This window comes from Chanodichthys erythropterus, chromosome 3 (genome assembly GCF_024489055.1).
Source record: "Chanodichthys erythropterus isolate Z2021 chromosome 3, ASM2448905v1, whole genome shotgun sequence".
NCBI lineage: Eukaryota > Metazoa > Chordata > Actinopteri > Cypriniformes > Xenocyprididae > Chanodichthys > Chanodichthys erythropterus.
In genome coordinates this window covers 7,098,668-7,116,030 of record NC_090223.1, presented here as the reverse complement: position 1 = coordinate 7,116,030, position 17,363 = coordinate 7,098,668, and the positions used below count along the sequence as shown (strand labels likewise).

The 17,363-nt window shown below is 41.6% G+C and overlaps 2 protein-coding genes across 4 annotated transcripts; both read right to left on the bottom strand.

The window, feature by feature from the left end:
- Positions 1-290: 290 nt before the first annotated feature.
- On the bottom strand, positions 291-13,101 carry LOC137017005 (nuclear factor 7, ovary-like). 2 transcript variants are annotated; one of them, XM_067380885.1, is made up of 6 exons: positions 8,202-13,101; positions 8,007-8,102; positions 7,548-7,775; positions 7,448-7,470; positions 7,191-7,366; positions 291-4,029 (listed from the first exon to the last, which is right to left on the bottom strand). In XM_067380885.1, exons 1-6 carry the CDS (start codon positions 8,595-8,597, stop codon positions 3,533-3,535), a joined length of 1,416 nt encoding a protein of 471 aa, XP_067236986.1. In that variant the 5' UTR covers positions 8,598-13,101; the 3' UTR covers positions 291-3,532. The 2 variants fall into 2 exon arrangements, with proteins under 2 accessions (XP_067236986.1, XP_067236987.1); XM_067380886.1 differs by having other exon boundaries at positions 7,248-7,366.
- Positions 13,102-13,225: 124 nt separating this feature from the next.
- wbp2nl (WBP2 N-terminal like) lies at positions 13,226-17,109 on the bottom strand. 2 transcript variants are annotated; one of them, XM_067380888.1, is made up of 8 exons: positions 16,913-17,109; positions 16,308-16,416; positions 14,536-14,674; positions 14,358-14,450; positions 14,056-14,205; positions 13,905-13,985; positions 13,736-13,812; positions 13,226-13,643 (listed from the first exon to the last, which is right to left on the bottom strand). In XM_067380888.1, the coding sequence occupies exons 1-8, from the start codon at positions 16,969-16,971 to the stop codon at positions 13,590-13,592; spliced, it is 762 nt and encodes a 253-aa protein (XP_067236989.1). In that variant the 5' UTR covers positions 16,972-17,109; the 3' UTR covers positions 13,226-13,589. The 2 variants fall into 2 exon arrangements, with proteins under 2 accessions (XP_067236989.1, XP_067236988.1); XM_067380887.1 differs by having other exon boundaries at positions 13,736-13,821; positions 16,913-17,108.
- Positions 17,110-17,363: the final 254 nt, after the last annotated feature.

The window sequence follows — 17,363 nt, the reverse complement described above, 5'->3', positions numbered from 1 at the left end:
TGACATTTGACTTGACATTTGATATTCAACAGTATTCTTGACATTTATTCAACAGTGCTTGTGATCTGCCTGCATTGACACTATTATTTAAGGGCAGCTGTGCAGCCAAATTATGTTCCAGTTATCAATGTAAAGCTGCTTTGACACAATCTGCATTGTAAAAAGTGCTATATAATTAAAGGTGACTTGACTTGAATTGACTTAAACTATTAGGGAGCCCTTACTTGCACTTTACTATAATAAAGGTTACAAATAACAACAGAGGCCAAATGATAAAATTCAGTTCCTATTTATTTTTAGATTTAATCATCAACACTCAAATAATAATAAAAAATGTATGTATTGTAAACATGGCAATTTTAGGCAAGGCAATTTTATTTGTATAGCATATTTCATACACAATGGTAATTCAAAGTGCTTTACATAAATGTAACGAGTAGTCACATAGTCGCAACACAGGCAGTGGGTCAGTCCACCAATGACTGGAACTGTGACTGAATAAAGAAGAACCAAATACAAATCTTCTTGTACTAATTCTGTCAGAGCTCCATCCAGGGATAACAAATGCTTACTTCCTAATTCTCCCAGCTCTTTCAACCAGACAGCAAGATTTAAAATGCATTAAAAGTCAGAAATTAAAAGATGATACATAAAAGATTGATATAAAATGCATAAAAATGAAACAAAAAAAAGAAAAATAATTAAAAGAATAAAAAGATAATACATCTAAAATAAAATGCAAACAGTTTGGACATAGCACAGTGCTCAATCAGTAAATGTGTAGCTAAAAAGATGTGTTTTGAGTCTGGATTTGAATGTGTCTACTGTTGGAGCACATCTGATCTCTTCTGGAAGCTGCAGCTGTCTTATGGTGTTTTTGGGAAGGTCAGTGAGGAGCCCATTACAATAATCCACCCGGCTGGTGATGAAAGCATGAACAAGTTTCTCTAAGTCTTGACTGGAGACAAAGCATCTAATTCTTGCAATATTTTTGAGATGATAATATGCTGATTTAGTTACTGTCTTTACATGGCTACTGAAACTCAGGTCTGACTCCAAAATCACACCAAGATTCCTGACTTGATTTTTAATTGTTTGACCCCTAGAGTGAAGGTACATGTTCACTTTGAAAACTTCATCTTTGTTTCCAAACGCAATGATTTCAGTTTTGTCTTTGTTTAACTGAAGGAAGTTTAGGCACATCCAATTTTTAATTTCATCAATGCACTGGCACAGGGAGTCAATGGGGCTGTAGTCGTTAGGTGATAGGGCTAGGTAAATCTGGGTGTCATCTGCATAGCTGTGATATGCAATTTGGTTCTTTCTCATTATTTGGCTCAGTGGCAGCATATATAGGTTGAACAGGAGGGGTGCGAGTACTGAACCTTGAGGGACTCCGCATATCATGGATATCCACTCAGACTTATGGATACTCACATAATAACCTCTCCCTTCTAAGTATGACCTGGACCATTTAAGGACCATCCCAGAAAGCACAACCCAGTTTTCCAGCTTGTCAAGAAGTATGTTGTGATCGACAGTGTCAAATGCAGCACTGAGGTCGAGTAGAACCAGCACTGTTAATTTACCTGTATCTGTGTTTAGGCGAATATCATTTATTATCTTTATGAGTGCTGTCTCTGTGCTGTGATGCGGTCGGAAACCAGATTGAAAGTTATCAAAGTATCCATTCAAGCTTAAGAACTTGTTCAGCAGATTGAAAACAACTTTTTCAATGATCTTGCCTATGAAAGGAAGATTTGAGAGTGGTCTGTAGTTGCTCAATATGGTGTTATCCAGATTGCTCTTTTTCAGGATGGGCTTAACAACTGCAGTTTAAACAGTTAAACACTCTTTTGAAAAAAGATGTGGGAAGTGTGTCAAGGGTGCAGGTTGATGTTTTAAGGTGCTGTACTGTTTCTTCCAAAATTTTACCATCAATTGATTTTAAATCAGACATAGTTTTTCCCCAGTGCAGCTCAAGGATGTGCTGATCGCCTTTCTGATATTATACATTTTCTCAGAGAAGAAGGAAGCAAACTCACAGCATTTGCTGTCTGAGAGCATTTCACTGGGAATCTGACTTGGGGGGTTTGTTAGTGTCTCTACAGTAGCAAAAAGAGTGCGGATGTTGTTTAAGTTTCTGTTTATAATATTTGAGAAGAAGGTCTGTCTAGCTTTGGGTTAACGTGTCACTGTCACTGTCTCTCGGTGAGCTCTGTGGGCAGGGCTCAGTCAGGATTGTGTCCATGAGCAGTGGTTGTTGTGGCTGCATGGTGTTATCATTGACCTTGTGGGATGTGTCAACCGCATGTCCATTCAGGTGCTGAAATGAAGTCCTGTGGTCAGTTGTACTCTGTCCAGGTGTGTTTGTGCCATTCAGATTGGCACACACTGCTGAAGGATGATGGAGGGTTTGTTTGGGTGCAGGCCATCATGAGTGAACAGTTGTCTCTGACTCCAGAACAGATTGAAGTTGTAGATGAAATTCAGTCCTTTTAAGTTGCAGGTTTTTTGCAGCCATGTGTTAAGCCCAAGCAACCGTGTAAATCTATTTGTTCCTCTTGCTGGGAGTGGTCCACTGATGAACGACTGAACTTTTAGTCTTCTAAGCATTTCAAAAAGTTCATTGAAATCCCTTTTAAGGAGTTCTGACTGCTCCTTCTGAATATCATTCTTCCCCACATGGATGATTAGTCGGTTTGCAGTCTTATATTTCATCAGAATGCTCTTAAGTTCCCTGTTTACATCAGAAACTGTTGCTTGTGGAAGGCAGCATGTAGTTGTATCCCTGCTGCTAATGTTTCTGATAATAGAGTCACCCACTATCAGAGTCCTGGGCTCGGCTGCTCTCTGAGCTGACTGCTGCTAACTGTTCAACCTTGAGCGGCAGTTAGCATCGGTGTTAGCTGCTGGCTGATTTGATCTGTGTCCGATCATGTTTGGGGATTCCTCACCCACATTCATTTACACTTCAAATCTGTTCTCCAGATGTATTGGCGGTGGTAGGGAGCTAGTGTTTGGGGTAGAGGATGCTACTGCATTAATATGTGATACGCGTGACAATCTGATGTCTCGAGTGCCTTTGGGTCTCGCTCCCTGTGTGTGCCATCGATTAGTATGCTGATCAGTTTCGGCACTGAGTACGTTCTGTTTAGGGGCATTAGATTCATGGGACTCACCGACTGTGGGCTGAGGACGTCCATGACGAAGCTCTGTTGTGTGTTCCTTCTGGTTTTGTAGTCCTGCAAGTAACTTTGTTTCAAGAACTGCAATCCTTTGTAGAAGTCTGAATGTAAGCTGATGGCCGTCAGTGGGAGGCTGGAAGCAGGAAGCAGGAAGCTTCATCTACACAGTGGCTGTCACAACTTGCTTTCATGACGGATTTGAACACCTGTGTATTCGTGCGAGTCAAGTGAAGGCTGTGCGTTCAACTGTGAAGAAAAAAGAACTTTGGGGCTTTACTCGTGATCTGGATTGTATATTGTAAACACAAGGAAAGCAGGAAGATCCAGATCTGCAGGAGTAACGTTTACTGACTATTGACCGCTAAGATCCTAAAAGAGTGAGAAAAATGGAAGAATGGAAAGAGTGTGTCAGTGAAGGTGGTTGTGAATGTGTGTAGATGTGTGTTAGTTACAGGATCAGAGAATGACACCGTTCCTCTGTCATAGTCCAGATTCACTCTCACACGATCAAGCTTCTGATTAACATGAAAACCAGAACCTGAAGACAGTCCTGTAGAATTATACCACACACTCCAGACATCAGTCTTGAAGAAATCATCCCCCTTCCTCTTGTTTGATGCTGTAGTTACTCCAAGCTCCAACCATGAACTCTCTTTAACCTCTATATCCCAGCAGTGTGTTCCTGAGTTAAACCCCTCTGAACCCAGAACACAGAAATCCAGGTCAAATCTCTCTGGATTATCAGGAAGAGGTTGATCGTTCCCGCTCTTTCTCACACTGGTCAGATCATCAGACAGCATGAGACACGGATTTGCAGTGTTTGGATCCAGAATCACAGGAGCTGATGAGACACAATCAACAGAAGCTTTTATTCTGATGTTCATATAATGATCAAGAGTGAACCCAACACAGATTATTATGAATTATGACACTAGTCTGAGTATTGCTTGTGTTTGACTTATGTTGATTTGAGAAAATATTATGATTAAATCCTTGTATTATTCATTCAGTCGTTTTCTGATTTAATATTGAAAGTACAAAAATATCTCCTTTTTTGTTTTTTGTTTGTTTAAAAAAAACAGAAAACAAAAAATCAGCTTCATTTTTCGTTTTTCATTCATAAGTAGAAAAATGAATAAACAGCTTTAATTTTTGTTATCTACAAGTGGGTGGGAATTAATAACTCTTTCTGCTGATTGGTTAGCAGAAGATCAAACCGTGTCATTATCAGGGATGCGTTCAGCACCGACAAAACGCTGCAAAGCATTTTTTAAATGGAAACGGTGGTGCGTTGTGTTGGTAACACAACTCTACACCAAAGTAACAACTCTACACCTCAAAGATCAAGGAGAGTCAACTCTTTCCCCCACCGAACCTTTCATGAAGCCATAAAGTTGAACCTTGGGACTAAAATGGCCGATTGAAGACGGCTCCTCCATGTCTGCTTAATTACAAATGCATTTGATTGTAGTAACAGAGCAAAAGATCAAAGAGACCCTCTTTCGTTTTGTTGACTTTAAGAAAACAGATGGCTCAGCAAACACCAGGACGCAAAGTGTAAATTCCCACTGTTAACAGGAAACTTGGACCTGCAGAAACATCTCGAGGTGAAAATCACAGCAGCGGGAACCATCTCCATAAACACCCCTACTTCAGATATATTTCTGTAATTACATTTATAATTACACTGTTGACCCATTCCTTAACCGTTACCCCTACCCATACACCAAAGCTTTCCCTAACCTTACCCGTATCCACCTCAATAGCAGCAAAAGTGTTTTGCAATTCAATATGAACCCAATAAGTACATTGTACTTATTTTTTGATGTAAGTACATAGTAGTTAAGGCCACTTAATATAAAGTGGACCGAAACACTTGAAAGGGTGGAGCCAACAAATCGTTCAGAACTCAATGCCACGCATTGTTCTTGGCTTGCGCTTTTAGCCTTGGTTTTGCTAACTGGTGCGGACCGACCAACGGACCGACTTTAAGAACTCACTCAACCTCCCTGCAAGAACCTTCATTAAACTTCGCCGAAGAAGACTCACTCGAAGTCTTTTATTTGCAGCAACTTCTCGAGATGCAGAGAGAAATTTATGCAGCAACACGTAACCCTGCAACCAATCAATGAAGCCAATCCATTCACCAACGAACGCTGTCCCTCAGAACTCTTGACAAACCTTTAGCCGAGCAGCACCGCAAAGATCCCTTCAACTACATCACAAAGGAAACACACGCTTACAGGAGCATCCAAACACAAGTAATGCAATCTCCTAATTTTAATGAGCTGGTGCAATTTTTCTTAAGCAAATGAACTACGGTTTAATTGCTAGAATATTAATTCTCTCAGGTTACGGTCAAAGAATATTATTTAAAGCTAGACAACTGATTATATGCACAAGTAAGACAGCATACAAAATAAATAAAGACATTCCTCAGTGTTCCTCCTCGACTAAATTCAATTCGACAATCAGTTTTCACACTTTTATGTGAAAAAAGCTTAAATTAAATATTTATTGTGCACTTTAGTTAGATTAATTGAATAAAATGTGTGTTTTCACAAGTGTGCTGAAATCATTGATCTTGTGCTGCACTGACTGACAGCTGCTGTGATTATAAAGAGAGTGCGGCGCTCGCTTTCTGTGTCATTCATTCACAAGAAAAGTTATTGTTTTTCAGGAGATTTTCATACTTCACATTGACAAAATGTATTTTTAAACCTAGTTATTTTATAATGTTTAATAATTAGTCAAAAACAAAGTGAAGAACAATTAGAGGAAATGGCTGATATATGCGCAAATAAATGCTACTTTGAACAAGAGTTGTAATTATGGTAGCTGAGAAGGCCATTCTTTGTGTTCTTTTTGAAGAATTTTCAGAGCCTGATGAAATCGGTTTAATACTGCAAAATACACTCAATGTTACAATCACTGTCGTTGCCATCCAGAATAAAAGAGATCACATTTGTAAACGACTTTACTTGGATCCATTGTGCGAGCTGTCTCTTTAATCCCACGTGGTTTATGTACATGTTGTTGACGATTGGGCCGGCATTTTTGACACACCCACCAAACAAGAGAAAACGCATCTCAAACCCATTGAACACCATTTCCAGGAAACATGTCGTTCAGTCCAGAAACTGTAACAAAATATTGCGCACCAGTTTGAGCTTAAACGTGCCTCCTCTAATAGTCCTCCTCAGCAGCAGTTGTACGGATGCTTAACGTGTTTATTGCAAATACATTTAATCTTTTTCTCATCAAACAACCAGACTAACAATGAAATTAAATACAATTAGTTGTAAATTAAATATTTTTACACACTAATACAAAAAGGAAAGAATAATGCAGACGTGAGTTTGACGGCTTGGGTTGAAAATGCATAAACAACTCCCCTGCAACCGTTAGTCGGCTGTGAGCGAGAGATGGAGAGGAGGAGCGCTGAAGTAAAACTCTGCCCTCTATTCAATATTCCATTTCACTTGAAATACGTCACAACATTGTTTGCAACTTCCGGTTCATGGGGACTTTAATATTCATGCAAGAATCTGACATCCACAGAACATCAGAGAGATTAAAATACACTTCTGAGATAATGTAGGCCTTGTGTTTTATTAAAAATGGGTCCCACTTTACATTAAGTGGCCTTGACTACTATGTACTTACGGTACATCAAAAAAGTACGGTGTACTTACTGGGTTCATATTGAATTGCAAAACACTTTTGCAGCTATTGAGGTGGATACGGGTAAGGTTAGGGAAAGCTTTGGTGGTAAGGGTAGGTTTAAGGGTAGGGGTAAGGTGTAAGGGATGGGTCAACAGTGTAATTATAAATGTAATTACAGAAATTAATTACAGATGTAATTACATGCAGGTGTTTTTAAAATATAAGTACAATGTAAAATCATGTATGTGCACAATAAGTGCATTGTATGAAATTATTAATTTAAATGTAAGTATATAGTAGTTAAGGCCAAATCTATCAGTTTGTGTCATGAAGCACCTTTAACTCTCCACCCATCCCTCATTTCCAGCTCAGATCTTCTGCAGTCAGACTCACTGTTTTGGACGATGTCCTGCATCTTCTTCCAGACTCTGAACGGCAGGTTGCCCAAGTAACGCGGCACATGAATCAAAGCTCCAGAAGCCATCTGTGGATCCGGCTGTGAGCTCTGGACTCTGGAAGAACATTCAGGAGTCAGAACTGCAGTGGCTTTGGATCAGAACCAGAGAGACCAGAGACAGGATCAGATCACTCACCTTTCCATTGAGACTGGAAACTCCTGCAGAACAAACACACCATTTATCATCAAGAACTCAATCAATGAACCAATGATCAACCAATGATCTGAAATCAGACCTTCAGAAAGCAGACGTCATTGGCTTTCATCATCTCCTCCATGTCTTTGATTGAGTGTGAAAGAGCTGAGATGTGTCTGTTCATCTCCTCCAGCTTCTCCATCATCTGCTTCTTCTGCTCCTCTTCCTTCCTCAGAGCAGTGATTGTAGCTTCTTCTTCATCTCTGAGAAACTGATGAAGCTTCTCAAACTGCTGTTTAATCTGACGCTCTGTGTGCTCAGCTTGAGACTGAAATCAGATCACATTCACTTCAATCATCTCCAACACACATCAACACTTCACATCATTAATATCAGAGATAAACTCAGATACTGACATATAACAGATCCAGAAGCAGATTGATGCTCGTTATTTACAGAAATAATAAACTGGAATCCATTATATTAAATATATCAGATCATAGCTGTATATAGTGATCCTACAGCTGTAATGAAAATGACTCTGATTATGTTTCCTCACCTTGATGTGTTGAACTGTTTCCTCAAACTCTCCTTTCATTTCTTCATTGTGTTGAAGTTTCTCTTGTAAGGACTTCAGTGCTGTATTGAGCTCCTCCTAGAGTTGAGCAAAAATACAATTGAAATCAGGATGAACGTGATATTTGTGTTTGACCAATTATTCCTTTACACGTGAAACAAGAGTCATTTTTCTTACCTTGTATGATGGAACAACTTCACTGATGGGTCTGACTGTGTGACTGATGTGTTTTTGTGAAGTAAAGCACTCTACACACACAGGCTGTTTGTCCTCCAGACAGAAGAGTTTGAGTTTCTCACTGTGTAAACTGCAGATCTCCTCAGATCCTGATGAGCGCCTCTCATTTCTCTCCTTCAGGAACGACTCACACAAGTTTTTTAACGCAAAATTACATGGAGGTTTGTCTTTTGGAAATCTTCTCCTGCAGACAGGACACTCCTGAGTTTTCTTGGTTCTCCAGAACTGTTGAAGACACTCTTTACAGAAACTGTGACTACATGATAAAAGAACAGGAGTCTTGAAGATTTCATGACATACAGGACAAATATAATCATCTTCAGCTGCTGAAGCCATTTTCACTGCTTGAGCTCCAGCAATGTAAACTTTACTTCCACTTTCTGAATAACGGTTTCAAAAATGAATCATGAAGATTTGCTGTCTGTTCAGAATCTAACTTCACAAAAATCCTTCTTTAAGTTTTCCTCTTTGTTCTCCACTGATCGCTGATTCTTTATTGATTTTGTCAAGAGAGAAGAAAGTCAGTTTGACTGAAAGGAGAAATAAGTCCGTCTCTTCCTGATGAGTGTTGTGAGAGGGTGGAGTTTATGATCGCCTATACGGGTATAGGCGATGTTCAAACAGGAACAATAGGATTTCTTTAGGTTAATTGTATTGAAAGATTAAATTAAAATGCTGTAAAACCTTGGATAAAACAACAATGAACAATGACAATACACAAATATCAATAATAAAAGACCCCAAAAAACTTATGTGTTTTATTTATTGCTTATCTGTCAGAGAATTTCTCTTAATGATGGTTATGGGAGGAATGTGTCACAAGTTACAACACACATAAGTGTGCATAAGGGGCCAAAAACAATCAGAGTGCCTGAGGTCAATAAACTGTCCTGTTTCAAAACATTAGGTTTTTTTGACACTTATTTTAGGCTTTACAGGTTAAAGTAGGCGTTCAATCCTCATAGTTTTAGCAGATGAAGTTGAGCACACATGTTGGAGGAAGGCTGATCCAATGCTGATCTCCTGCCATCTGCATGGCTCAGACTCTCCGCTCGCGGCTGCAGTCTTCCGGTCCGTTGCCAACGCCCTCCGCCCAGTTCTGATAACACACCACATCGCTGTGAAGCCACAGCCACATGTTCATGGCGCAGAAGTGATGCAAACCCAGCCACATGGCCAGCTTTGAGGTGTTTCTGGCCATGTTCATCACGTGCCGCTCGATCTGCCCACTGAGAACCAACACCAGATCCACGTGATGCTGTCTGCAGTATCTCATGGCTTCGGCCCAGCTCAGGTTCTGCTTGATGAGGGTGAACTGATCTGGCAACACAACGGCATGTGATTTGATTCACAAGCTTGCAATTAAGGTGCCCTGAAGACCTACAGGCAGGTGAGGGTGGAGGTGCAGACAGGTACGGAGATCTCCAGGCCGGGTCTATGAGCTCTGGGTGCCATGGTGGGTTGGAAGCTTCAGGAAGCCATGGCAGATTGGGAGCTTCAGGACACCATGGCGGTGAGGCCTCAGTGGCCCTGGCCACTACGTCCATGGGCATATTGCCCCCCCACCCCCAAAACTTCTTTGGGAGGATCCCAAACGAGCCATCTTGAACGAGGGCTCAGGCGTGATGGAAGCCATCTTGCAATGAGGCTCTGTAGTGGTGGCAACCACCTTGTGACTATACGCTGGAACGGTGGCCATCTTGTGACAAGGCTCTGGAGTGGAATTAGCAGGAGTAGCTGGAAGGAAGACAGACTTTAGTGCAGCACTGTTTGAAGCCCACTTGCATCCTCGGGGAAATACAGGCAGGCAGGAATGGACAGATTTGTTGGACGCGGTATGTGCAGGGAACCGGCGGTTAGTGACCTGACCAGGCCACGTGTGTTTCTGATGGAGCTGGATGAGGAGGATACTTTCTTTAACTTCTTAAACCTCAAGATTTGAACCATTTAAATAGAGAATATGATTAATAGACTTGACTAGAGAGAAATAACAGGCTGGTTTGATATAGCAAATAGTATCCTTATCCAAACCCATCCAAAAACAAATTAAGGGGAGCATCTGGCCAGCCCACCTGACAAGAGACCTCAGAAAACTCCTCCACATACCTCTCCATTCTGCCTAATACCCCAAAGGTGGTCCACCCCCGAGATGGTGTTCTTGGGGTCGGCAGGATCAGTAGAGAGGAGGAAGAGGCCCATGGTACTACTGTTTGTAGCTGTGTTGGTCCGGTCTTCCGTTACGGACATATACTCAGGAGAACAGGTATATCAAAAGTGGGTGTTTATTTACAGTAGCAGGGTCAATACAGTGATGCAGGTGGGTAAACTGGATGATAGATAATCACCTTTATTTATATAGCGCTTTTTACAATGCAGATTGTGTCAAAGCAGCTTTACATTGATAACTGGTACATAATTTTTGCTGCACAGCAGCTCTTCAAGAATAGTATCAATGCAGGCAGATCAAAGCACTGTTGAATATCAAATATCAAGTCAAATGTCAAGTGTCCCCAACTAAGCAAGCCAAAGGCGACAGCGGCAAGGAACCCAAACTCCAACAGGTGACATCAGGTGGCAAACAAGTGGCAAATAGGTGTTAAAATGGAGAAAAAAAACCTTGGGAGAAACCAGGCTTAGTCGGGTGGCCAGTTCTCCTCTGGCGAGCAGTGCTTTGTTATGAATCAGGTTGCTATCATAAGTCTGATAGGATCACAACAATCAAAGTATTTATTTCAGTTCCGTCCAGTTGAGAATCGTATTCATCACTCCGGTATGGACGGTTTGTTGAGGAGCTGTGGCACTGGCTGTCGTGTTGATGATGTCTTCACAATGGATGATCTAGTCGACTCGATCTCTGCTGATACTTCAGGGCTGCGTTGTGGTCATGTCCAGTTGAGGATCGTATTCATCACGTCGGTATGGACGGTTTGTTGAGGAACTGTGGCACTGGCTGTCAATGCAGATGCAATGGTGAAGATACTGAAACAGTACTTGTCTTACAGATGTAAGAGATCGTGGAAGGATAGATGACGGAGGGAGACTCACACACACTCAAATGGAGGTAAGTAGTCACATGAAGACACTGGAACACACTGACGAGGAGAACACACTGGAGGATTGTAGGAGAAATGTACCGGGAAACATAGGAGATCGTTGGAGAAACAAAAGGAGAATGTCCTCAACATTTAAACAAAGAAACGCATAAATGAGACCGGACAACTGAGGGAGGTGAGTGGTGTGCTTAAACAGTCCTGTGTGATGAGCTTTTGATGTAGAAACGGAGAAATGGAGTCAAGGACAGACGGAGTCTGTGACACCCACAGTGGACCGTACAATTCTACTTTTTACACCCTTCCATAGGGGAGACTAGGAAAAAGAGAGAATGGGATGCTCTCACAATCTACAATTCTAACATCTCATTATCTCTTACCCTGGAAAAATATGCTTTTAGGGGATAAGAGCAGGGTGACTTGCCTAACCCGTCGCCGAATATACCTTACCACAAGGTGGTAAGCAGAGGTGGCAGACTCATTTGATAAAATCTGCATCTACTCTACAAACTCATGAAAAGTGAGTTACGAAAGTTGCTTCTGTGCTTCTTCAGCAAACACAGGGCCTGAACTGTGAGGTGCAAACACTTGACATTCACCGCACAAGAATAAAAGTCAAGTAAGAGGGGAGCTCTTTCACCACGGCTCATCACAGTGAGTGTATTCAGCCAAACACAATCCTTCCATAGGCAAGGCGGGAGCAGGAACCAGGGGAGAGGCGGCTCGCAAGAAACCCTTCAACCGGGGCATCCTCGCATATCACACACAGATCCAGAGCGACTTCCTAAACTGACATGAGAGCAGCAGTGCAAGCAGGAGCTCCCAAAAACTCCCATGAGATTCCTCCCCACACTCCACCTACAGTCCTCATGATCGATTCCTCCCTGTCACCTTGGCAGCTGGGGGACCTGAACTACAAGGTGCAGACTCAAAGGAGAGTCAAGCATTGGTGGAGCTTCCCACAGCAAACACATCACAATGAAGCCAAATGTGCTTCGAGCAAAAGCTTGATTCTTGTTACTCTAAGAGAAAAGAACAGAGCTTCCTACCGTGAAAGCATCTCCATAAGTGCCTCTTACTCCCTCAAGACCTGAAAGCGCTCCATGCAAACACTAAATTCTCATCTATCAAGAGAGAATCAAGCAAGAACAGAGCTTCTAATCGTGAATGCATCACAATGAGTGCATCCAGCTCCCTTAAGAGTCGAACGTGCTCCACCAGATTCTTATATTACACGCACATTCAAACAAGCGGCTCCTGAAGACAAAAAAGCTGATGACATGTCTCAGGCACTCTTTTATACTCTCGGGCATTTCACATGTGACATACATAAACTTACACCAGTGTTGAGTAACTCGTCTCTAACAGTGCTATTATTCAGTTTAATGTTGATTCAGTTTCGTTCAATAAAAGTGTCAATGTTGTATAATTCGTCAGTTATTATATATAAATATAAATGTGTTTTTCTATAAATACAAGCGTTTTCTCAACTCAAAACTACCAGGCAACAGAACTTAAATAAACAAATGCTCATGGATAGACACTTTCAAATCTAACTTGATGCACTAAAATGACAATTAAAACTGAAATAAAAATGAATAGAAACTATGTAGACATTAAACAAAAATACCACATCTATAAAATATGGTAAACTATGATACTTACATGATCAGCGACACTGTGGACAGATTTTAGTCAACTAATGCTAATTTTAATGCTAACCAAAAGCCACAAATGAGTTAAACGACCAGTCCAGACAGCTGACGCTAATTAGCACAACAGATGATCAGGATTGTCCTCTGATTTTAAGCACAAACACACACTGGTGTCATCAGACTTTCTTACAACATCGTTTGTGTAACTGTAACATTAGACATGATCTGAAGTGTGTTTGTCTGAACATAAACACAAGAACACTGAGAGAATATACAGGTTTTATTCATCCGTCTACATCACTCATCCACACTCACTTCAACAGCGCTGATCCACCATCATCTTCACTATTGTTATGATTTGTGAGTATTTTTATTACATTATCAAAAGGAATTTACAGAATCACCCAGCATCACACACACACACACACACACACACACAGTCATCAGGATTAGAAACTGAGTACAGGAAGAAATACAAGGGTTAATTTCACTCTCGGTGGTTAAATAGTAAAAATCAGAGTGCATCTATGAAAACAGCTGCTTTCATCACACAGAATCAGATGAAAGCCGTCAGATGGAAACGAGTCTGTCCGTGATCCAGTCCGTGATCCAGTCCGTGCCATTCACATATTCTTCTTGTCAGGATTCTCAGGAGGGAAATATGGAGGTGGCTGATCCTGATCGAACAACAGGAAATACATGAGGAATCGTTTGAAATGACTAGCGTTCACTGAATTATGTGTGAATTAGCAGTGTATGCATGTCTCACCATGGGCATGTAGACGTTGTGAGGGTTGCTGGGATTGTAAAACGCACTGCTGGCTGCTTCTGCTGCTTTGGCATTTCCTGGAGCGACTGAACGACAGACGGAGATCAGGTCATGTGACTAAAGGCCTGCTATACTCTGTGTGTGTGTGTGTGAGAGTGTGTGTGTGTACCTGGAGGAGGACACCAGTCCTGTGGTGGTCCGGGATACGGAGGAGGCGGAGCCATGTACATGGGAGCGCTGGGATACACACCTGTTCAATAAAGTTCATCAGTACTGAAACACTGGAGCAGAAGATAGTGTCATCATCAGTCTGACCGTACCTGCAGCAGTGGGGGGGTACGGGTAGGGGTTGTACGCGGCCTGTGGCATGCTGGGATACGGGTACGGCTGCGGCATGGCTGGACTGGCGTATCCGTTCATCCCTGCGGCCATTCCGAACGCTCCGTTCTGAGCCGGAGGAGCTCGAGACGCTGCAGACACACACATTCATTTATAATGCGCTTCATACATAAACACACTTGAGATATATTGAACATCACAGGGTTAAAGCACTGATCGACAGAGCCGTTGAATATGATCTCGGACACACAGAAGTCCAGCCGTGTTTCACAGTGACCCTCACCGTTAGTGGCCAGTTTGAAGAGGTGCTGTCCCAGCTCGATGGCGCCTCCGCTGGGGAACGACATCTTGAAGTTGGCCTGGCCTTCCCAGCCACCTGAGACACACACACACACACGTGAGCTGAACACGGTATCATAACAACAACACACCGCAGGTGCATGCTGGGTAAAGCACTCTACCTCCGGCCTCGGCTTTGATCAGACCCTGAATGAAGTTGGCGGCGAAAACTGGCTGTTCGATGCTGCAGTTCTTCATCAGGTAATATGGAAACATGAAGGAGCAGAACTTGTCTTTCATCGTGCTGCTCACAAACACCATCTGAAACACACACACCAGTCTGATTAACCTGTGCAGGTGGGTTATGGATTAGTTAACCTGTGTTTGGGTGGGTTGTAGATTCATTAACCTGTGTTTGGGTGGGTTATGGATTCGTTAACCTGTGTTTGGGTGGGTTATGGATTACATAACCTTGTTTGGGTGGGTTATGGATTTGTTAACCTGTGTTTGGGTGGGTTATGGATTACATAACCTTGTTTGGGTGGGTTATGGATTCGTTAACCTGTGTTTGGGTGGGTTATGGATTACATAACCTTGTTTGGGTGGGTTATGGATTCGTTAACCTGTGTTTGGGTGGGTTATGGATTCGTTAACCTGTGTTTGGGTGGGTTATGGATTACATAACCTTGTTTGGGTGGGTTATGGATTCGTTAACCTGTGTTTGGGTGGGTTATGGATTACATAACCTTGTTTGGGTGGGTTATGGATTCGTTAACCTGTGTTTGGGTGGGTTATGGATTACATAACCTTGTTTGGGTGGGTTATGGATTTGTTAACCTGTGTTTGGGTGGGTTATGGATTACATAACCTTGTTTGGGTGGGTTATGGATTCGTTAACCTGTGTTTGGGTGGGTTATGGATTACATAACCTGTGTTTTGGTGGGTTATGGATTCGTTAACCTGTGTTTGGGTGGGTTATGGATTAGTTAACCAGTGTTTGGGTGGGTTATGGATTAGTTAACCTGTGTTTGGGTGGGTTATGGATTAGTTAACCAGTGTTTGGGTGGGTTATGGATTAGTTAACCAGTGTTTGGGTGGGTTATGGATTAGTTAACCAGTGTTTGGGTGGGTTATGGATTAGTTAACCTGTGTTTGGGTGGGTTATGGATTAGTTAACCAGTGTTTGGGTGGGTTATGGATTAGTTAACCAGTGTTTGGGTGGGTTATGGATTCGTTAACCTGTGTTTGGGTGGGTTATGGATTAGTTAACCAGTGTTTGGGTGGGTTATGGATTAGTTAACCTGTGTTTGGGTGGGTTATGAATTCGTTAACCTGTGTTTGGGTGGGTTATGGATTCGTTAACCTGTGTTTGGGTGGGTTATGGATTCGTTAACCTGTGTTTGGGTGGGTTATGGATTCGTTAACCTGTGTTTGGGTGGGTCATGGATTCGTTAACCTGTGTTTGGGTGGGTCATGGATTCGTTAACCTGTGTTTGGGGTGGTATATTTGGTATACGTTTGGTATATTTAATTGGGTTAGGTTTATGGATTACCTAATAATATCAATAATGTATTTTATTATTATAATAATATATTTGCTAATTATATAATATATTAAAATTTATAAAGCACCTTTCCTAAGATCAAGGTTGTTGATCAGAGCAATAATATAGAAACATTACAACAATATGCACAAATACATACAAATAAATACAAAACAAGCAAAGAAAAACAAAAGGCAACAGTAACAAGAGAAAACTAGTCAACAGTAGTTAACGTGTGTTCGGTGAGTTAAGGTTTACCTCAACTGTTCTGGGCGAGATGCGGATTAGTTAAACTGTGTTTGGGTGTGTCAAGGATTAGTTAAAATGGGTTTGGGTCTGTTATGGATTACCTAAACTCTATTGGGTCGTTTATGGATTAGTTAGGAAGGGTTTGGGAGGGTTATAGTTACCCTGTACTGGGTGAGGTAGACCGAGCCCTTCTTGGTCCCCTTGAACAGGTCATTCTTAGGTGTGACGTCACTGAAGGAAAGTTCGACGTTCTTACATTCTCGTAAGATGCTGAAAGACCAGGATGAAAACAGGAAGTGAGGTCAGACTGGGAACTTCATGCACACATCTGTTCCCAGAACGGCCGCAGTTTCTCAACAGATGTGAACAAACACAGTTACTACAGTTCCTGCAGAAATCATCCGCAATCTGATCTTAAATCACACTCGATCTGTCTAGCCAACATAAAACAGACTCACTAGATCATATATGAGTAATTTATCACAATATAAAGATTCGTGACATTGTAGATCTGAGGTTATTTGTCGAAATAATGAAGAATATGATCTGAGGAGTGTCACTAAAGGATCAGCAGATCTGAATATGATGACAGCATGTCAGTCACACTTTATTACAGACTCTGGGTCCAAATACAAACATGACAATAGCTAAAATAAAGAAGATAAATCACCCGCGCGTGTGTTATTATCCTCAGATATGATGATGTCAGTGTATTGTGATTATATGTGGTGTTGTTGTTGTGATGGTGGTTGTGTGTGTGTTGTACCTCTCTCCGGCCTGGATCAGCACTCCTCCGTTCGGGTGATGGTTCCGGTTCAGCGTCATGTTCTCCCGCTGATCAACACTCGACTGAAGCAGCGGATGGTGATCAATAATGGAGTGTGTTATGAATGCGCGATCACCGACGATCCTCTCGATAAACAGTTGCGCACTTTATTTCCGGCACCACGTGACTCCTCTCCGCTGATCACGTGGTGTGGGCCGTGACGTGTCAGGCCTGGTAAATAAGGCCCACTCCACTACTCCTGCTAAATTCAGTCTCTAAAGGAATTTTTACTGTTTTTAACGGTAAATCTTTTTTTCATTGTCAAAAACTCGTACATCTTGATGAAATGTAATATTTAATTAATTATTTTCACTCCTATATATTTATGCTGTATTAAATTTGCATCTTTAATGGAAAATAATATTATAATATTAATATAATTTAATGATTA